At 37.6% G+C, this 20,616-nt stretch overlaps 1 protein-coding gene across 1 annotated transcript in view; it reads left to right on the top strand.

Annotated features, from left to right (window-relative positions):
• The window catches only part of LOC131428278 (solute carrier organic anion transporter family member 5A1), a 225,602-nt gene that overhangs the window by 193,404 nt on the left and 11,582 nt on the right, over positions 1–20,616 (top strand). Inside the window, exons 5-11 of the mRNA XM_058592096.1 lie at positions 5,477–5,985; positions 6,049–6,244; positions 6,302–6,462; positions 6,536–6,643; positions 6,824–6,924; positions 7,109–7,364; positions 7,463–8,008. Coding sequence (XP_058448079.1) covers positions 5,477–5,985; positions 6,049–6,244; positions 6,302–6,462; positions 6,536–6,643; positions 6,824–6,924; positions 7,109–7,364; positions 7,463–8,008 — 1,877 coding nt within the window. The remainder of the gene's footprint in view (positions 1–5,476; positions 5,986–6,048; positions 6,245–6,301; positions 6,463–6,535; positions 6,644–6,823; positions 6,925–7,108; positions 7,365–7,462; positions 8,009–20,616) is intronic.

Below are 20,616 nucleotides of genomic sequence, written 5' to 3'. Positions count from 1 at the left end.
GTAGAGTAGACGTTTTTCAATCAACTATTATAAATGTTACACCATACTTGACGAAAAATATTTGTAGTCGTTGTGAGTACATTTTGTAAAATTATTGTATTTTGTGGAAAAAATTTTTGTGACTAAATAATACATAAAATTACAGTTGCCCTGAAGATGAAGGTATAACCTTCGAAACGTTGGCCTTTAACGAAAAATAAATGTTTTGACGAGAAACCAATTGACCAAAAAGCCATCTCTTTATTTAAAACAACATTAACTGGTCGCACCCGCATCAAACAAAAAACTATAATCAAATTTTTTTTCTCTGAAGCGAATTTTTTTCTCCTACAAAGTTTTAGAACTATTGAAAATAATTTACTTTGTAAAATATACCAAAAGTCTAGGTCGCACCGTTTCGGATATACAAAGCGTTTTATAGCAACCCCCTTAAAATCAGTTTTTTATTCATAACTTGTTTCTGTTTATTTTGTTATGCATACTTTGTTTGGAATATTTGTAGAAAATAAAAAAATCCTATATTTTTGTTGAAGGTAGTGATTTGTTCTTTCCTGGCAAAGGTATACAACATTTTACCTTTATTTAACCAAAGATAAATCCTTATGTCGAAGCGAAATATGCAGCATTATGCGGTTGATTTTTACAAAATTTTTAGGAAAAGATATACCCAATACTATAAAAAAATCTAAGTGGCACTCGATGTAACTATTTTAGGCCTTTTCAAAGTTAGTTTTAGTTATTGAATTATGACAACCCCCTTAAAACTAGTTTTCTAATCATAACTTGTTTCGAGTTAATTTTTATGCATACTTTGTTTGGAATAATTGTAGAAAATATAAAATCCCATAATTTTGTAGAAGGCAATGCATAGGTTTATTCTTTTCTGGAAAAGTTATACATCATTTTACCTTTTTTTGCCTAGGCAACCTTGTGCCAAAGCGAAATATGCAACCTAATACAGCAAACTTTTACAATGCTTATAGAAAAATATATTCCTAATTCAATTTATTTTCCATAGATAATATCTTGAGTACTGTTCGTGTGACTCATTTTCACTCTGGTCATGCTGAAACCATGAATGGTCAAGAAACGGAGGGCGTCACGCGACTGCTATTTCTGTAACTCACGTCGTACGCTTAACATCTCGTCGTGTTGCCTCGCGATAACTCAATTTATTTACACGTTTAAACATGGAATCTCTTCGTAAAACTTTGTACTTTTATAATACTGTATCATATTTTGTTTAGAAAATATTTTTCTATTTTTTAAACATTTGTTGAACATTCGATAACTTTCAATTCGGAATTTCAATAATTAAAACTAACTTCGAAAAGGCCTAAAAAATTGCATCGAGTTCCACTTAGATTTTTTCTAATATTGTTAATTGTCAAAAAGTAAACAAAATAAAAATCGCAACAATTTGCGTAAGTTGCGCGCGCAAGCATTAGCATGTTTATGCGTGTTTAAGGGCGTCCAGACTGGTAGTCGCTGGTTTCACTCCTCCTCGGAAATCGGATAGAAATATATTTCATATTTTTGCATACATGCATAGAATGTATAGTAATAATCTATATAAATTCTTGTTATCTTGTTATACACTATATTAATTTGAAAACTGGAAAGGAATTGTCACTGGAAGCAAGTGATATGCTAGAACTTATAACAGAACAAGAAAATACAGAGCAAAAAATTAGCGACACAGAAAACTCGGACGATAGCGTGACTGATACTGATTAATCGAATGCAATACGACTAAGTGAAATATTCAGTTCGCTCGTGCACTATGTGGAGCATGAAAATATCAAGTACAACATTCCAGTATAGGGTAACAGAGGTATTTTGGCCCACTCTAGGATTGATTTTATTTTGGCCCACTTTGAATAAATATCCACCAAATGTTGTAATATCTTTGAAAAACCCTTCCGCAATGGGTAATTTTATGTGATTAGCTTCAAATTTATGCAACATCGGTTACTTAACATCGATAAAATCCGATAAAATTGATAAAGTTTGTTAGGTGGGCCAAAATATATGAAGTGGCCAAAATACCTCTGTTACCCTATATGGAAGATAGTGCTATAGAAGTGCGTGTGCATGATCTACCCTCATGCGTTCCCGATCCTTATATTCGCGCAACTATGTCCGAATACGGAGAGATTCTCTCTATCGAAAAAGAAAAGTGGAAGAATTTTTTCCCCGGTATTCTAAATGGCGTACGTTTGTTACGCATGCGCTTGAGGAGGCCTATACCTTCTTATGTGACATTCAGTCAGGATACAAGAATACCGTGCAAATCACTTGTTACGTATGACAATCAGATGGCCACATGTCAATATTGCCAAAAAGCTGTTCACTACGGTAAGCCATGTGATAAACCGGACAAGGAGACAACTATACCAAAGGACAACGGTGCTTCCTCTACACCAACCCCAAGCAACCCCAGTACACCTGTGACAGTCACCAACAACAGGGAAGTATCCCCTTCAACGAAACCATCCAACGTAACCCCTATAGAACAAAGTACACCAGCTGCAGTTAACAGCTTACCATCCAACCAACCAGCAACTGCAAACAATGTACAACAAGGCGCATCTACAGCAACTAGCAACGAAATCAACAACAATACCACGGCAATGGATGACGAGACGAACCACGAACAAACTGCCCCTCAATCCTCGCAAGAGGAAAATGGAAGCTCCTCTCCCCCTAGAAAAAGGGTGACAACGAGATCCAATACAAAAAATTTTTTATCTAAAAACTCAGCTAAATCGGCCACGTAAAGCTTGTACGCAAATAGGCCTGAATAAAATATCTTTTAAATAAAAAAAAAGTACAACATTCCAGTATATATGGATGATAGTGCTATAGAAGTGCGTGTGCATGATCTCCACTCGAGCGTCACCGATTCTTATATTCGCAAAACTATGTCCCAATACGGAAAGATTCTCTCTATCGAAAAAGAAAAGTGGAAGAACTCTTTCCCCGGTATTCTAAATGGCGTACGTTTATTACGCATACACTTAAAGAAGCCTATACCATCTTATGTGATTTTCGGTCAAGATACAAAAATTCCGTGCGAATCACTTGTTACCTATGACAATCAGATGGCCACATGTCAATATTGCCAAAAAGCTGTTCACTACGGTAAGCCATGTGATAAACTGGACAAGGAGACAACTACACCAAAGGACAACGGTGCTTCCATCACACAAACCCCAAGCAACCCCATTACACCTGTGACAGCCGCCAATAACAATGAAGCATTCCCTTCAACGAAACCATCAGTATCCTCTATAGAACAAAGTACACCGGCTGCAGTTAACAACTTACCATCCAACCAACCAGCAATTGCAACCAATATACAACAAGGTGCATCTACAGCAACTAGCAACGAAAAGAAGACGGAAATCGACAACAATACCATCGATGCGGCTATGGATGACGGGACGAATCACGAACGAAGTGCCCCTCAATCCTCGCAGGAGGGAAATGGAAGCTCCTCTCCCCCTAGAAAAAGGGTGACAACGAGATCCAACTCAAAAAAAAAATTATTAAAAAAATGGGCTCAATCGGCCACGTAAAGCTTGTACGCAAATAGGCCTGAATAAAAAAATATCCTTTAAATAACAAGTGAAATATTGTAATGATTTATTAGGTAACATTGATTACCTAATTGATTGATTAGGTTGTTAACAGTATTGAGAAAAAATAACTCATTTATATGCTAGCTAAAACTTTGTAGAAGATACTTAGGTAATAGAGGTAGATTCTACGCATATAAATAAAAAAGACTGTTTTTAAAATAAAGCGAATATATCTCAAGAAATTTTTTTTTACATTAGTTAAACATTTTTATTCGGAATTGGTACTACCCCCTTAACAAAAATTAAGGTCCCAGTGTCAAAAGAAGCGTTAAATAATCTTGTAAAACTTCTTCGAAGACACGTTAGCTCTTAAAAATCAGTGAGAGTCAGTACAGACTTTTGACCGTCTTTTTCAAGTTTTGGACCACTGTGCGACGTACAGAATAGGGGTGATTAACAATCTCAGGCTCGTTTGAAAGCTACTTTTGAATCATTGATCAAATCAAAAGAACAAAAGGATGTTATTTCTGATTCCGGATATTAAAAAAAATAAATAAATATATGGTATAAATGACATTAACGTCAAAGTTCGTTACCGCAATTTTTTTTTCTATATGGATTAACCGATATCAACAAAGTCAGGCACGTTCGAGACTAAATTATCTCAATAAAAAGGCAACAAATATCCTAATGACACTGTGTCGATTAGAGAAGAAGGCATTGTCTCACCATTAGGTGGATTAGGAATAGGTTTTTCTGTATGATTCTTATTGGCCCTTGATAATAAATGTAAAAGATGTAATGGAATCGTACTAAATTTCTAAACTGTTTTCAAAGTTAAAACAGAGTTATGGGAGCGGGTCATTTCGCCGAAAGGGTCATTTCGCCGAAATAGTTTATTGCGCCGAGAGGGTCATGTCTCCTGTATAACTGATATGGCGCATAATCGAATCCAAGATGGCTCGGCGGTACAAAGCCGTTGAGACTGCGCCAGCTGAGTCGGCCGCCGACCCGCCGTCGGAAGCGGCGGCCTCTCGCATACAAACCTGTAACCGCTATGTTTGCCCGGTCTACTCAAAGCTAGGTTTTTTTACTGTAGTTAGGTCCGAACGAGCGGTAGCGAGGTCGGGCAGCACATGAATCAAAACGATGTGGCGTAGTCGCATTGGATATTTTTTTCATTTTAACTTAATTAACGGAAAATACCACATACATTTCCTTGGTAGATACACCTATGCAATTGCTTTGATGCTAAGTAGCTAATAGTCAACAAGTTTTCTTAAGAACTTCGTTCTGAGGTTCATGAATCAATTTTTATTCAAGAAGTACAATTGTAGGTCAACAAAACGGGTGTTAACGCTATCATCTTTCATTTGTCTTTATTTTAAATCAATTATAGTTACGATTTTAAGACGATTTTAGGATTCGGCGAAATGACCCTTTCAGCGAAATTAGCTATTTCACGGTCATTCGATGGATTATTGTAGTCCTTTTTTTAAACTCCTGTAAAATTCCTAGTAAATATTTTCAAATAGCTTAATCTCAATTAAATGTTTCATGATTCCGTATGTATAGACATGTTGATGAGAGTGAAATTTTGCTCTGAAGCTATTGATTTGAGAAATCAAGAATTGTTGATTTTGACTCAACATGAAATAAATAAACATCGATAAAATTTTAATATTTAGTACAAAATGAGTGCTCAAATTGAAAAAATGAGTCTTCTGTATAGGATAACTGACATAATTAAATTGATTGGTTGATTCGTTTTCGTGATGGCGCCTAAAATGTCTCCAAAAATTTGAAAAAACACCTAAACATCTTAAATTTAATGTTTTTGTCGTACTTTAAAAATTAAAGTGAAAATCGTCAATTGGTTCTTTCCTTCACAGACGGAATGAGTCCATGTATGCGATGACCGGTTTGTACTCGGAGGCACAAACAGACGACAGCAGTGCTGACATTCCCCAGGATACCGAGTCGGAATCGCTGCCGGTTTCGGTGAACACTGCCCCGATAGACACCGTGGTCAAGTGCCACAGCCGGCAACCTTCGAACAGTGTCATGATGATGGAACGTGATAAACCAATACCGAATATGTTGCTCGCCAGCGAAGACTACAGCCGTGATTGTGGAATTCTGAGCTGTCGGCCGTTGCCACTGCAGAAATTTGCCCGAATCAAGGTGTTCGTGTTACTGCTATCCATCCTGGTGACCCTGCAGCAGGCCCTGAGTTCCGGTTATATCAACTCGGTTATCACGACCATCGAAAAACGCTTCGAGATTCCATCGAGTCTGTCCGGTCTGGTGGCGTCCAGCTATGAGATAGGCAATGTAATCACCGTAATTTTCGTAAGCTATCTTGGCAGTCGCAGGCACATTCCGGTGTGGATTGGGATCGGTAAGATATGGGTTTATTTATCAACTTGTTTCGATCAATGTTTGAACACGATGATTCCTTTAGGTGCGGTGATCATGGGAATTGGTTCTTTGGTTTTTATGATTCCTCACTTTTCCGGTGAGCCCAACCCAGGTGTTATGCTTGACAATAAGACTGCTGATAACATTTGTCGGCTTGTATCAGTACGGGAGCAGGACATGGGCCTTGGCCGGTTGTCCAACAGTCTTTCCAATCCTCCGCTGACAACCCATAATCTCAGGTAGGAATGTCGAGTTGTCATTAATCATCATGGACGGTAATATTTCCCGCATTACAGGGGCGACAACTGCCTGAAGAGTAAAGCGTCCACCTTCGGACCCGTGATACTGTTTGTGATAGCGCAAATCCTACTCGGTGGGGGTGGAAGCCCATTGTTCACGCTGGGCACTACCTACGTCGATGATCACGTGCGGAAGGAAAGCTCTTCCATGTATATAGGTGAGTGAGTTCTGACCGGTAGAGCCACGTTTCTTGGAAACGACGAAGCAATAATATTTCATTTTGTTTACAGGTGCAATGTACAGTATGGCTGCTTTCGGGCCTGTGTTGGGTTTCTTACTAGGAGCGTATCTGCTTTCGTTTCACATGGATGCGTTCTCCGGGAATCATATTAATATAGGTTGGTTTTACGGTCATAGTCAAACAGAGTTTCACATTAAGTACAATCAATGCTAGTTTATAATTCTTTTGACCATGGAAAAGGATTATATAATGAATAATGCGCAGAGTTGACTAAAATCTAGACCCAAATACAAATTTAGATTATGAGATTAAGTATTGCTCATTTTTCTCGTTTCAGATCCCGATGATCGACGGTGGGTGGGCATGTGGTGGGGTGGTTTCCTCATTTGCGGAATCTTGCTTACACTCGTAGCAATTCCATTTTTCTCTTTTCCGAAGGTAAGTTCTAGTTTACTGTAACCATTCGAGCTTCGAAAAATTCATTTATCATTCTCGCCATGTGTCGCCCGAGAATCGTACCCTTCATAATTTACCCCGAACTAATTGCCAGCATGCTCTTAAAATTTATGACTAAACTAAACTACCGATACAACACTGCTATTCACCTCGTTGCCCGATATAGGTTCTCACTAGAGAAAAGAAGAAAATTCGGATCGCCGAGCAAAAATTACCCCAGCTGCAGCAATTATCGGCCAATAATTCTGGCAGTTTGTCTCGACCACAGCAAAATCAATCACTGCAGCAACAACAACAACAACAACAACAACAGCAGCAGCAATCCCAGGCCCAAAACCAACAGCAATCAGGGAACGGAAGTGCCGGTCAGCCTGGTACGAACAAGTCAGGCGAGGATAGCGGATATGGAAAGGATATTAAAGGTATATCGTTTTTGCTCTTGTAAACGTTCAGAATTGAAACATTTCAATTTATTTTTGCGGTGAGATAAATTTTCATTCGGTTACTAATTTATTTCCAGACATACCACTGTCCATGTGGCGCCTAGTTTCCAATCCGGTCTATATCGTCACTTGTTTGGGGGCCTGCATGGAGCTCATGATTGTGTCCGGCTTCGTGGTATTCCTGCCCAAATATCTTGAAACGCAGTTTAGCCTGGGGAAAAGTCAGGCCAGTGTCTTCACCGGTTCGATTGCTGTCCCGGGAGCGTGCATAGGCATATTTATCGGTGGCTGCATTCTGAAACGGTTCCAGCTGAAGCCCAAGGGAGCGGTGCAATTCGTGCTGGTTTCCAATCTCGTGTGTCTGTCCTGCTACGGGCTGCTGTTTTTCCTTGGATGCGAAAATCTGAAAATGGCCGGAACAACCATACCCTACTATAACAGCTCGCCGGCACATAGTGTAGAACCGTTCCAAGTGAATCTGACCGCAGCGTGCAACTTTGGATGCGAGTGCCACATGTTCGACGTCGAACCGGTCTGTGGGAACAACGGGCTCACGTACTTCAGCCCTTGTCACGCTGGGTGTACGGCTTTTTCGTCCAGCTCCAACTACACAAACTGTGCATGTACGTATTGGAATCCGCAAACATTGATTTCTGATTTTAAACATTTGACATTTTTATTATGTTTCATCTTATATACCATATCTAGAGCAGTTATTGACGTAACACAAATTTCATCTCAATCCGTGTTTTTGGTGTGATTTATTACTCTTTTTTATCATTTGTCCCATGTTCCAAAATCACTTCCGATGGAACTCTCAACGGGTGGGCTTGTCGTCTCCTGTTAATGCGGTGAAGATCCGAATATTTCGCGAGAAAGAAAGAATATCTATTCATGTTTTGGAATTTTTATCCATACTGCAAAACAGCGTGGTTTCGCTGGCAATCCAGTTGAAAGAAAGTTCAATGAATTATGAACGAAAATAAATTGACGATACAGCCAAAGTTGCTATGTCATGATTCAGTGTCATCTCAAGTGAGGTGAGGCAAACCAGAAAGCAGAAGAAAATGTTACAACACTGACAATTAGAATCAAAAGTAGCATATATATTTAATAGCGTTTTAAAATGTTTTTTGCCATCTATATAATAAAATAATGTTGGAAAAAATGTATGCGACCAGTATTCTCTGGTAGACGTGAATCGTTTTACAAACGATTTTTGTTTGTTTGACAGGTTATGTTTATACGTTTTAGGAAGAAAAATCCATCGGGAAAGTAGAGAAAATTTCTACTCTTTAATGATTGTTTGGCGCATATCGAGTTGTGCTATGCTTGCCCGCTAGAGAACAAAATATTAAAACTACATTATTATGTCGTTTTTTACTTGGGAAACCTGAAACTAATCCAGGATAGTTTCATCAAACAAACACTTTTCACAAAACTGTGTTGGGTTCGCACTTAGAAAAGGGGAGTTTAAGCAAACCTGATATTAAAATCAGGTTCAAATTTGACCCGATTTTCAGTTCTACCACGTTGAAACTAGGTTCGAAGCTGGTTTCAAACAAACGTTTTGACAGCATTTCAGGAGAAAACTAGGTTAGGTTTGGCATCAAGCGAAAACGATATTATTTTGCAAATTTTGCTGATCCATGTGCTCTACTATTTCGAACCACATGCTCAATTAAGTATTGGCGTCAAATGAACAGGGCAGGTTATATTAAGATTCCAGGTGTTTCGATTTTTCCTGAAATGTGAATCTATACCTTCACGATTATTGTATTCAGAGACAACAGGATTGAGATGTGCAAGTGGCAAAGTTAAATTATTACTCACACACCAAAACTGTTTAGCTATCAACCATATGGAGTAATTCCATTTGAATTCTAAGGATGTTTTTTGTTTTATTTTTTTTGCTTCAATTTTATTTCTTCAAATTGCAAGTTTGGTTATTCATTTGAGCCCAAACATCTTCAATTGGTCGCGATCCAAATCATAAAAAAAAATCCATTCGAGACCTTAGTTTTTGCAGAGTACTTCAAAATTTCAAATTATTTGCGTTTAAGTAGCTATGAACACTTTCGTTCAATTTTCCACCTTTTTGAAAAGATTCTTCCACTTGCTCATAAACTGTTTCGACTTTTGCATTTTTTTGCTTGGGTCATTTTGAGACCTTTAAAATGCGAGCACGAAAAACTACTCCAAAGAGTTTGTAGCCATGTACAAAAATGCTGAAATCGAATTTAAAACAATTGTCAGTTGATTCATTTCAATGGAACTTGTAAGGCAATACTGTTCACCGTGCGATAAAAAATAAACGTGCACGGAAGGACCGAAATCAGCATTATGGAGAAAAAATTAGTTGATTTTCTGATTTTAGTTAGTTATTTTTTTAGACAACTAAAAAAATCTTACTTTTGCTAATTTAGATTTGTTTTTTTTTTATTTCCATTCAACTATTTTTTTAGTTGAATTAGAGAAATAAAACGTTGTTTTCAACCAACATAAACGGTTAAATCGGCTTCTGCAATTTGCAGCTATATGGCGCACTGTCACCGAAAAAACGTTAACACAGTATTGACTACTAACCACTAGATGGCACACTATTACCGAAAAAAAATTCACTCGCGATTGTCTTTTCTATATTGGCAGGTATAAATACGATGTTGTATTTGAGAAAAAGACATGAACGCAACATAAATTTCTTTTTGAAAATTTTTCTTCTAAATCGCTGTTTACTTCATTCGACTTCGAGAAATCGACTCTCTCACCGAAAACCTTGAGCACTCGAAAAACAAAAACCGAATACAAGTAGTACACCAGATGGCGTAGCCCGGAAGGTGGGAAGAAACAAAAAACTTCGTTTGGCATATAACAGTTCGGCTGAAAAGTTCGTATCGTTTAATAGAAACACACTTTTTTTGCCAAAATTCGTTTCTATTATTCAACATAATTGCCATCAGAGGCGATACAGCGATTATAGGGACAGTGCACGATTACAAGTAGCGCCATTAGTGGCGAATAGGCGAAAAAACTCTACCATAGCTTTACACTGTTACCATATGTTCACACTGAATAAAACAGCCAAAAACCTGTTTTAATACAACATAGTAGTGTAATTATCCTTTTCTCACATCAATCATATTCTCATATATAATACTGTGGTATACTATTAAAACATTTCTCTCCGATTCTTAAAATAAACCAAAGAGATTATTTGTGCAATAACTAGTATAACCTACAGAATGGAACAGTTCTCTGACATTGATGAGAAAACGAAGTGAGTTCCACTATTGTAAGTATTTCGGGCACTAGAAGTCTAGAACCCGAGAACGTATAATCGAAGTTGGTTCATATGGCCATCAACTAACATGATTTTAATTGCAACCGAAAAATATGTTTAATTTTCGGTAGGAGCATAAGATCATTCATTTGAACCTAAGATTAGGAATACCGGACTAAGTGTAAAAGTAAGTGAGATCCTTTTTTGAGTGTATGACTATCATCTGCCGTCGTTATTCGAAAACCTTGAATACTTTCGAGACCAATTTAGAAAACTTTTTACTTTTTTCGTTTCGACTCTTCAAGTGACGTACACAATTTTTAACACACTTTGCCGTATCACTCCGGAACCGAAAGTCGGATCCGGATGAAATTCAAGAATTCCGTGTAGAACCTTTCATTTGAATCTAAGTTGGTCAACATCGATTAAGTCATTTTCGAGAAACACACACACACACAAAGATAGATTGCTCAGCTCGACGAACTGAGTGGAATGGCATATGACACTTGGCCAATTTTTACTATTCGATTTTCAAGTGATTGTATAACCTTTCTATATGAGAAAGGCAAAACAGTTCAGCATTTCAATAAAATGATTATTTGTTGTTAGCTTCGTGACTCGTATTTTCAATATACGTCAAACTGGCTACTCGCGAGATTGCTAGCTTTTTTACGATTACAATTTATTTTCTTCCTCCATTCTAAGAGTATGGACCATCCTGCGAATTATTTGAACTTTTAGTTAAAATTTGACAGTCGGGCAGTTATTTTTTATCGAGTAGTTAAATTTATCTAAAACTGTGGCCCATTTCAAAGTTTGGCGGATGGAAAATTATTGGGGCTTATTTTGCTCTGAAAATAAAGTAATAGCAAGTGGTGTAATAATTGCAATTCAGCGAAAGTAAGAATAACTTCGAGATAAGCTTACTTCATGTAAAAAATATTTAAACTTTTTATTGGGGTATTTTCTTTGAGTGAAAGTATAAAAAGAAATTACACAGAAGTAATTTTTACTAATGGTCTGAAATTAGAATGTTGATATTTTTCAGTGTTTCCGGTCAAGTTGATCAAAAAATCATTTAATGTGCTGAGAATATCGTTTGAGTGTTTGAGTTTGAGTGAATATGACAAATATTAGACACAAATCCAACTGCAATGACAGAAAATGACGTGGCCGTATTTGGAAACAGAATGAATAATTCGATTCAAAATTTAATAGTCAGTCGACGTTGAACAATCGTTCGTACCACACGCGAATAGTTCCATAGGGTTCGGAAAAAAATCCGCAGAGAAAATACGCTAGAAAGTATTTTCAAACTCAGTTTACAAGTTTTGCTATGGTAGCATTATTTTTTCCACTCGCCGCCTCGTGCGCTGTCGTCGCCGGCCACTAAACCACGCCCTCGTGCACGGTCCCTATAGCGCTCTTCCAACTTTTCGATACCATTTTTGTAGTACGATTTGTCCTTTGCCTCAAAATAGGCCTCAGTTTCAGCGATTACCTCTTCATTGCTTCTATTTTTTTTACCAGCGAGCATTCTCTTGAGGTCTGAGAACAGGAAAAAGTCACTGGAGGCCAAATCTGGAGAATACGGTGGATGAGGGAGTAATTCGAAGCCCAATTCGTTCAATTTCAGCATGGTTTTCATCGACTTGTGACACGGTGCATTGTCTTGATGAAACAAAACTTTTTTCTTCTTCAAATGAGGCCGTTTTTTTTGAAAATTCGTCCTTCAAACGCTCTAATAACGCTATATAATAGTCACTGTTATATATCGACGAAAAAAATCGGTTTTATTTCGATATAACAGCTCCAACCACTGCTCAGAATCATCAATTCGTTGTTGTTTTTGATCGATTGTGAGCTCACGCGGCACCCATTTTGCACAAAGCTTTCTCATATCCAAATATTCGTTAATAATATGTCCAACACGTTCCTTTGATATCTTGAGGGTGTCAGCTATCTCGATCAACTTCACTTTACGGTCATTGAAAATCATTTTGTGGATTTTTTCACGTTTTCATCGGTAACAGCCTCTTTTGGACGTCCACTGCGTTCATCGTCTTCGTTGCTCATATGACCAGTACGAAATTTTGCAAACCACTTACGAATTGTTGCTTCGCCAGGTGCAGAGTCTGGATAACACTCATCAAGCCATTTTTTTGGTATCGGCGGCTCTTTTTTCATCAAAAAGTAGTGAAATTCCTTTTTTTCCATTTTTTTCACAATAACAAAAGTAGCTTCACTCAAAATGCAATATCTCACAAACTAATAATCAGACAGCTGTCAAATTTATACAAGTATCTTTTGAAGGTTCGTACTAACTAAAAATGGTATGGATTTAATTCTAGTGGCGCCCTCTCATAGAAACGATACGAACTTTTCAGCCGATCTGTTACAAATAAAGTGCAACTTGTTTCACTGTTCCACGTAAAAACATTATTACGCACAATCGCATCAAATGCGCACAAAATCTGAATAAATACACTTTCCACTAAGAGTTTACGGTATTTTTACATATCGGTTAAGAAATTTCAATATGGATATATCGTAACAAATGCGAAAAACATCAAAACAATTTGCAAGCAGTTTCAATAAAACTGTCCTTTTTAGCTTTTTTATGGATTGTTTTGCTTTGACACTTCTCATGAGTTTTTGTTAATAAACCCAATTTAAGTTTTGTTTTCTTTGTGCTGTCCTTCAGTAATGATGGTGATAGATAAATAGAAACAAATTCTCTGATTTTAATAACAAAATTAGTTGCCAATGAGAATTTCGTTGGATTGAAATATTGCTGGTTTTTGTCCAGGATATTCGCCAACTAAACACATTCTCTGAAAATAGGAGTTTTTCCAGCAAAGTAAATTCTCAATTTTAACTAATTTCATAGTTATTTTGAAAATTTTGTTGTTCAAATCAACTAATTCGAAAACAGTAATACGAATTAGGCGCAGAGCTTATTTCGGTCGTTCCGTGTGACATTCCATTTAATTGATTGCGAGCAATGATGACCACGCTCTTCTGAAACCGACTTCTACATACGTCGTTCGATAATTCTGATTTTGTGAATGCTCGAAATAATTGCCATCCAAAGATATTTTTTTGGAAGTTACGAAGTTCACCGGGACAGCTCGTCATTGTAGTTCCTCTTATTCCTGTAATAAGAGGAACTAGAATGACGACGTCTCATCCGTTGGCAACATCTCAAAACATTTAATCCGAAATGTTTGTAGTTTCGTTAGCTTTACATTGTATTTTACAGGTCGTTTGTGTGGGTGTGTGGATATAAGGGCTGACAACGGATAAAAAAAACCTGTTTAAATCCACCTAGTGGTGTAATGATGCATTTCGTATATCAGCATACGCTCTGCACGTCGAGCAAATCTGTCAATAACTATATCAATAAAAACCGCTTCGACGTTGCAACTGATACAGCAATTTGTTTTCAACTACCGTAAGCATAAGCCACTGAAGGTGTGCATATAAGTTCTCACAAAGCCAAATGAGACTGAGAGAGCATCAAATCTCAGAGCTGAGCTGAGTAATTCCTTTTCTCCTTGAATCTGTACAGTAACTCATGTGCACGAGAAGACACTAAAAAAACGACAAGAGATACTTGAAGTTTAAGGTTGGATGTATATGGGATGTGTGTAAATACATGCAATTTCGATACACAAGGCAAAGTGGTCAAGTTAAAAGCGCCACGGCAATGCAAAGATTGATAGGTTGTCTTTGACCAGCAAGCGCAAGTTGCTTAGTGTGAATTTGTGTATATTGTGCTGTGGACAAAATTACTCATCCGACCTGTTTTTATCGAATAGAGAATCTAAAACCTGTTTTAATCTACCTAGTGGTGTAATGATGCCTTTTTCATATCAAACGTACTCATATAGAATTTGTACGAAATATATTTCGTGCATCAAAAATCACTTAAAAATTTTTAAATATATTTTTTCACACTTTCCATTTTGGTACCATTCTAGCTTTTTGGAAATGATTAAAAAAAATTAACGAATTAAAGTGCTTAGATGTCATATTTTTTTTATAAAATCGTCCTACAAGATTTAATTTTTTCTAATAAAAATTAACAATCAATCATGCGTTTCCATTGAAAATCCTTTAGATAGAATCGCATGGTGCTTAGTTGTAGTAACTATTCACATGCGTTTCCTTCTAATAGAACTTTATTGGAGGCGCATGATTGAATGTTATTTTTTCTAGATAAATTCAATAGTTGTGGTTTTTTTTTTTTTTTCATAAATACGTTTATTTCATAGGCAATATACATAAGTTTTTCTTCGCCGTGGCATCCACAATACATAGTAGTTTAAACCTAATACATTTCGAATATCATATTAGTATGTTGGTACTCATTAGTTAATCTAAACACTGTTTTTATCAAGCGAGTTGCTATTTTAATTACATTAAATAAAATACATTTATTTTGTACATGATCTTATAACTATTTCAGGATTGTTTGTATCAGTTCACCACTTATATTCAATATCCTATAGTTGGCTATTGGTTGAACTCATGGAAGAGAAAACAGTTTAACATAAAATAAAATTTAAATTGGAACTCCAATGGATTTAATGAAATGATAAAGAAGTTTCATGTATGGAAGGTCACGACAAGCAAGAATGTCGCGAACTGGAACATTGGATAGTCTACCTTGGGTACGCAAGGAATTTATTAGTTGAGATCTGACATCACGAAACTCCACGCATGTCCAAACAACATGGTCAATATCGCGGTAACCTTCGCCGCAAGCACAATGATTAGTCTCGGAAAGTCCAATTCGAAGGAGATGTGCATCTAACGTGTAGTGATTGGACATGAGTCTGGACATCACACGAATGAAATCTCTACTCACATCCAGTCCCCTGAACCATGCCTTTGTCGATATTTTAGGAATAATTGAGTGCATCCACCGACCCAGATCATCTTTATCCCAAGAAGCTTGCCAGCTGGCAAGTGTTCTTTGGCGAGACGCGCTATAGAATTCGTTGAAAGCAATCGGTCTCTCATAAATTTCACCCTCAATAGCACCACGTTTGGCTAAAATATCGGCTCTTTCATTGCCTGGAATGGAGCAATGAGCCGGAACCCAAACTATTGTGATTAGATAATTATTATTCAATATGTCGTTCAGACACTGTTTTATTTTACCCAAGAAAAACGGTTCATTTTTGCCAGCAGCGTTTGAGCGAATGGCTTCAATTGCACTCAGACTATCTGTGAAGAGGAAATAATGGTTTGGAGATAATGTGACGATTACATTCAAGCTATAATGAACTGCTGCTAACTCTGCTATATAAACAGATGCAGGTTCTTGAAGCTTGAATGAGGCCGAAACATTATTGTTGAACATACCAAACCCTGTCGCTTCTTCCATTCGCGATCCGTCCGTGTAAAACATTTTCTCAGAGTTAATATGCCTGAACTTACTTGAAAATATTTTTGGGATTTCCATAGAGCGTAGGTGGTCCGGGATTCCACGCACTTCGCGCTGCATGGATGTGTCGAAAAATAAAGTTGAGTCAGGTACATTTAGGAGGCTGACACGGATAGGAATATATCTTGAAGGGTTGATTTCCTGTGACAAATGGTTAAAATATACTGTCATGAATTTTGTTTGAGATCGAAGCTCGACTAGTCGTTCGAAATTATTAATTACCATGGGATTCAGCACATCACATCTTATTAGCAGGCGTGATGAAAGCTCCCAAAATCGATCTTTTAATGGAAGAACTCCCGCCAGAACTTCAAGACTCATTGTATGTGTCGAATGCATGCAGCCTAAAGCAATTCGCAAACAACGGTACTGAATTCGCTCAAGTTTGATAATATGAGAATTTGCAGCGGAACGAAAACAAACGCATCCATATTCCATCACTGAAAGTATCGTTGTCTGATACAATTTTATTAGATCTTGCGGATGAGCACCCCACCAAGACCCTGTTATTGTTCGAAGAAAATTTACTCTTTGTTGGCATTTCGTTATCAGATACCTAATGTGTCCTCCCCACGTGCATTTGGAATCAAACCACACCCCGAGGTATTTGAAAGTCAAAACCTGTTCGATTATTCTTCCCATCATATGAAGCTGAAGTTGCGCGGGATCATGCTTTTTTGAAAAGACGACCAGCTCTGTTTTCTCCGCAGAGAATTCGATACCAAGATGAACAGCCCAAACGGACAATTTATCTAAGGTATCTTGCAATGGTTTTTGCAGATCAATAGCTTTGGATCCAGTAACTGAAACCACGCCATCATCTGCCAATTGTCTTAGTGTACATGGGGTTACTAGACAGCTGTCAATGTCATTCACGTAAAAATTATAGAGGAGCGGACTGAGGCATGAGCCTTGCGGGAGACCCATGTAGCTAATTCTGATTGTTGCCAAATCGCCATGTGAAAAATGCATGCGTTTCTCTGACAAAAGGTTGTGCAAATAATTATTTATAACCGCTGGGAGTCCATGTTGGTGGAGCTTGTCTGAAAGAACATCAATGGAAACTGAATCAAATGCTCCTTTAATGTCTAAAAATACAGATGCCATTTGTTGCTTTTGAGCGAAGGCAATTTGGATGTCAGACGAAAGTAATGCAAGGCAATCATTCGTCCCTTTATTTCTACGGAAGCCAAACTGAGTATCTGACAACAAACCGTTCGTCTCGACCCAAGTGTCGAGACGTCGTAGAATAATTTTTTCGAACAATTTTCTGATGCAGGACAACATCGCAATGGGTCTATATGAGTTGTGATTGGAAGCTGGTTTCCCCGGCTTTTGAATGGCGATAACTTTCACTTGTCTCCAGTCAGGTGGAACAATATTTTGCTCAAGAAACTTGTTGAACAATTCCAACAAACGTCTTTTTGCGAGGTCGGGCAGATTCTTCACCAAGTTGAATTTAATTCTGTCCAATCCAGGAGCGTTATTGTTACAAGACATGAGTGCTATGGAAAATTCCATCATTGAAAAGGGGCTATCAATGGAATCATCATTTGAAGAAGACTCCCTAACAATGCTATGCGTAGGAACGGAATCTGGACAAACTTTCCTCGCAAAATCAAATATCCATCGATTCGAGTACTCCTCACTCTCATTTCCTACGTTACGATTCCTCATTCGTCTGGCCGTATTCCAAAGAGTGCTCATTGAGGTTTCTCTTGACAAACCTTCCACAAAATGTCTCCAATAGCTGCATTTCTTAACCCGAAGTATGTTCTTGTACTTGGTTTCTAAAACCAAGAATTTTTCAAAATTCTGAGGAGTTCCTCCTCCTCGTTTTAAAAACGTCTTGAAAGCATTTTGTTTCGCGTGTTTAGCATCTGAGCACTCTTTGTCCCACCAAGGATTTGGAGGTCTTCTGTTAGACGATGGACCAAGAAATCGTTTGGTTTGGGCTTGTTCTGCGGCCTCCAGAATCGAACAAACGAGGAAGTCATATTCTTCAAGTGGGGGAAGCTCTTCCATTGAAGTTAAGACACTTGAAATATTACTTTGGTATTTAATCCAGTCAATATTTTTTGTCAAATCATATGGAATATTAACTGAATTAGCAATGCCTTTGTTACTGCTAATTGAGATGATGATTGGTAAATGATCGCTACCATGTAAATCAGGAAATACTTTCCAGGTGCAATCTAGTCGAATTGAAGTCGAACAAAGAGATAAATCTAATGCACTTGGACGTGCAGGGGGTCTTGGGATCCGTGTCATGCTACCCATATTTAGTACCGTCATGCTAAAATTGTCGCAAATATTATATATTAGAGATGATCTGCTATCATTGTAAACGGAACCCCACATCATTCCGTGCGAATTGAAATCTCCTAAAATCAAACGTGGAGCAGGAAGGGCTTCGACAATTTCATTAAGCTGTCGTTGTCCAACTTGAGCTCTTGGAGGAATATATACCGAAGCAATGCAAATGTCCTTTCCTTTAATGTTTATTTGACAAGCAACAACTTCTATACTAGAAGTCGAAGGAATGTTTAATCTATAAAAGGAATAACATTTCTTAATTCCTAAAAGCACTCCACCATACGGGGAGTCTCTGTCGAGACGTATAATGTTAAAGTCATTAAAATTTAAGGCTATGTTTGATGTAAGCCATGTTTCGCACAAAGCAAATACATCACATTTTTGACTATGCAACAAAACTTTAAATGAATCAAGTTTTGGCATGATGCTTCGACAATTCCACTGCAGGACAGTGATTGAATCATTTGCGGCGGATGATAAATTATCCATCAAATGATACAAAACCTGAAAGAGCTGGCCATTGAGCTGATAACTGTTTCAAAAAAGTTCTAGCTATTGGAAGGAATGCTGTTATGATGGTCTTTAGAGGTTCAGAAATATTGAATGCAGCGAAAATCCATTCTACAATTTCCGAAAATTTCAGTAATCCTGTTGGTGAATGTGAAATGGAGCCCACTGGATTATTGTCTTTTCTTGAGCTAGTTCCTGGATTGGTTTGTGAATTTGACAAACCAGGAGGCACAGTTTTTGGTTTTAAATTTGGCTTTTTAGCTTTAACACGGGGATCTTTTTTTGAAGGTATAATTTTAGGTGTCTTTTTTGGTATTTTGTGGTTTGTTAATCTCCTCTTAACAGACCCTTGAGGAGTGACAAACGAGGTATCTTCACTATTTCCGTCGGAGTCAGATTCCTCTGGCTCCGCAAGATTTGAAAAACCGTTTTCGGTTTCCAAAGGGGAGACATGTATGACCGTTTTGAGCATTTCTGCATATGTGCGCTTAGACCGTGCTTTTAAAGAAAGCTTCATTTTGTCTTTACGCAGCTTAAATGCAGCGCACACTGAAAGATCATCATGAGGGCTTTCCCCACAATAAACACATTTTTCAACATCTTTATCGCAAAGATTATCCTTATGAGGCCCTTGACATTTGATACATTTGGACTTATTACTACAGTAAGTAGCTGTATGTCCGAATTTTTTACAGTTCGTGCAATTCATAACATGCGGTACGAAAAGCCGAACAGGAAGACGAATTTTATCGATATAGACATGGCTAGGCAATGCAGATCCGGCAAATGTTACGCGAAACGAATCTGAGGGACGATAAGACTTTTTTCCATCGACAATAGATGCTGAGTACAATTGTTTGCACTCGAGTATCTTAACTCCCTCAAGCATGGAGTTTTTAAAACGGCCAACTCCATTTTTAAGTAAATCATCTGCTGTCAGACTTGCTTCAGTCACAACACCGTCAATTTCTACCTCCTTCGATGGAATGTAAACTCGATATTCAATAGCAAATAATTTACAGGTTACAATATCGTTTGCCTGTTTCAAGTCGTTAACTACAACTCGAATTTTATCTCTATTAACCTTACAGATTTCTTTAACTTCAGAGAAATGTGATGTCAAATCCTTTGTAATTTGCATCAAGTTTAAAATCTTTTCTTTTTTTCGAAGATAGACTATCCATGGCCCAGTGGTACCCTGTGGATAATGTTTAGCCCTCGGAGTATTTAAACTTTTACTAGTATCCGGAATCGGATTCGGATGATCTTCCATGAGATCATCCATTACATTAAATTTTTTTTGTAAATTAATAATACCAAAATAAAAACTTATGTTTAGTAAAATTTCAGATATAAGAAATAAAAAATAAATTAAATTAAATCTACCTTGTAGCTGATGTCTCTGTTCCTTTATCGTGAAGAACGACGTGAAGCTCTTCCAACGATTTCCAATTGGCAGTCTTTTGCTGTTTCCAATTGGCAGTCTTCTGTCGTTTACTGCTATCTCAGTTGCTCTGCCGTCGTTGTGAACACCACTGCACTTGCTGTACCTGACCCCAGGTACAGTGCTTTTGCTCTTGGTGGCGATCAAATGCGATGCTTGCAGTGTAGCACCTCGCGATATATGCCGTCTCTTTTGATCCTACGCAGCGTACAAATTCTGGTACCTG

Source organism: Malaya genurostris, chromosome 2 (assembly GCF_030247185.1).
Source record: "Malaya genurostris strain Urasoe2022 chromosome 2, Malgen_1.1, whole genome shotgun sequence".
Taxonomy (NCBI): Eukaryota; Metazoa; Arthropoda; class Insecta; order Diptera; family Culicidae; genus Malaya; species Malaya genurostris.
This window is presented reverse-complemented; position numbering and strand designations above follow the sequence as displayed.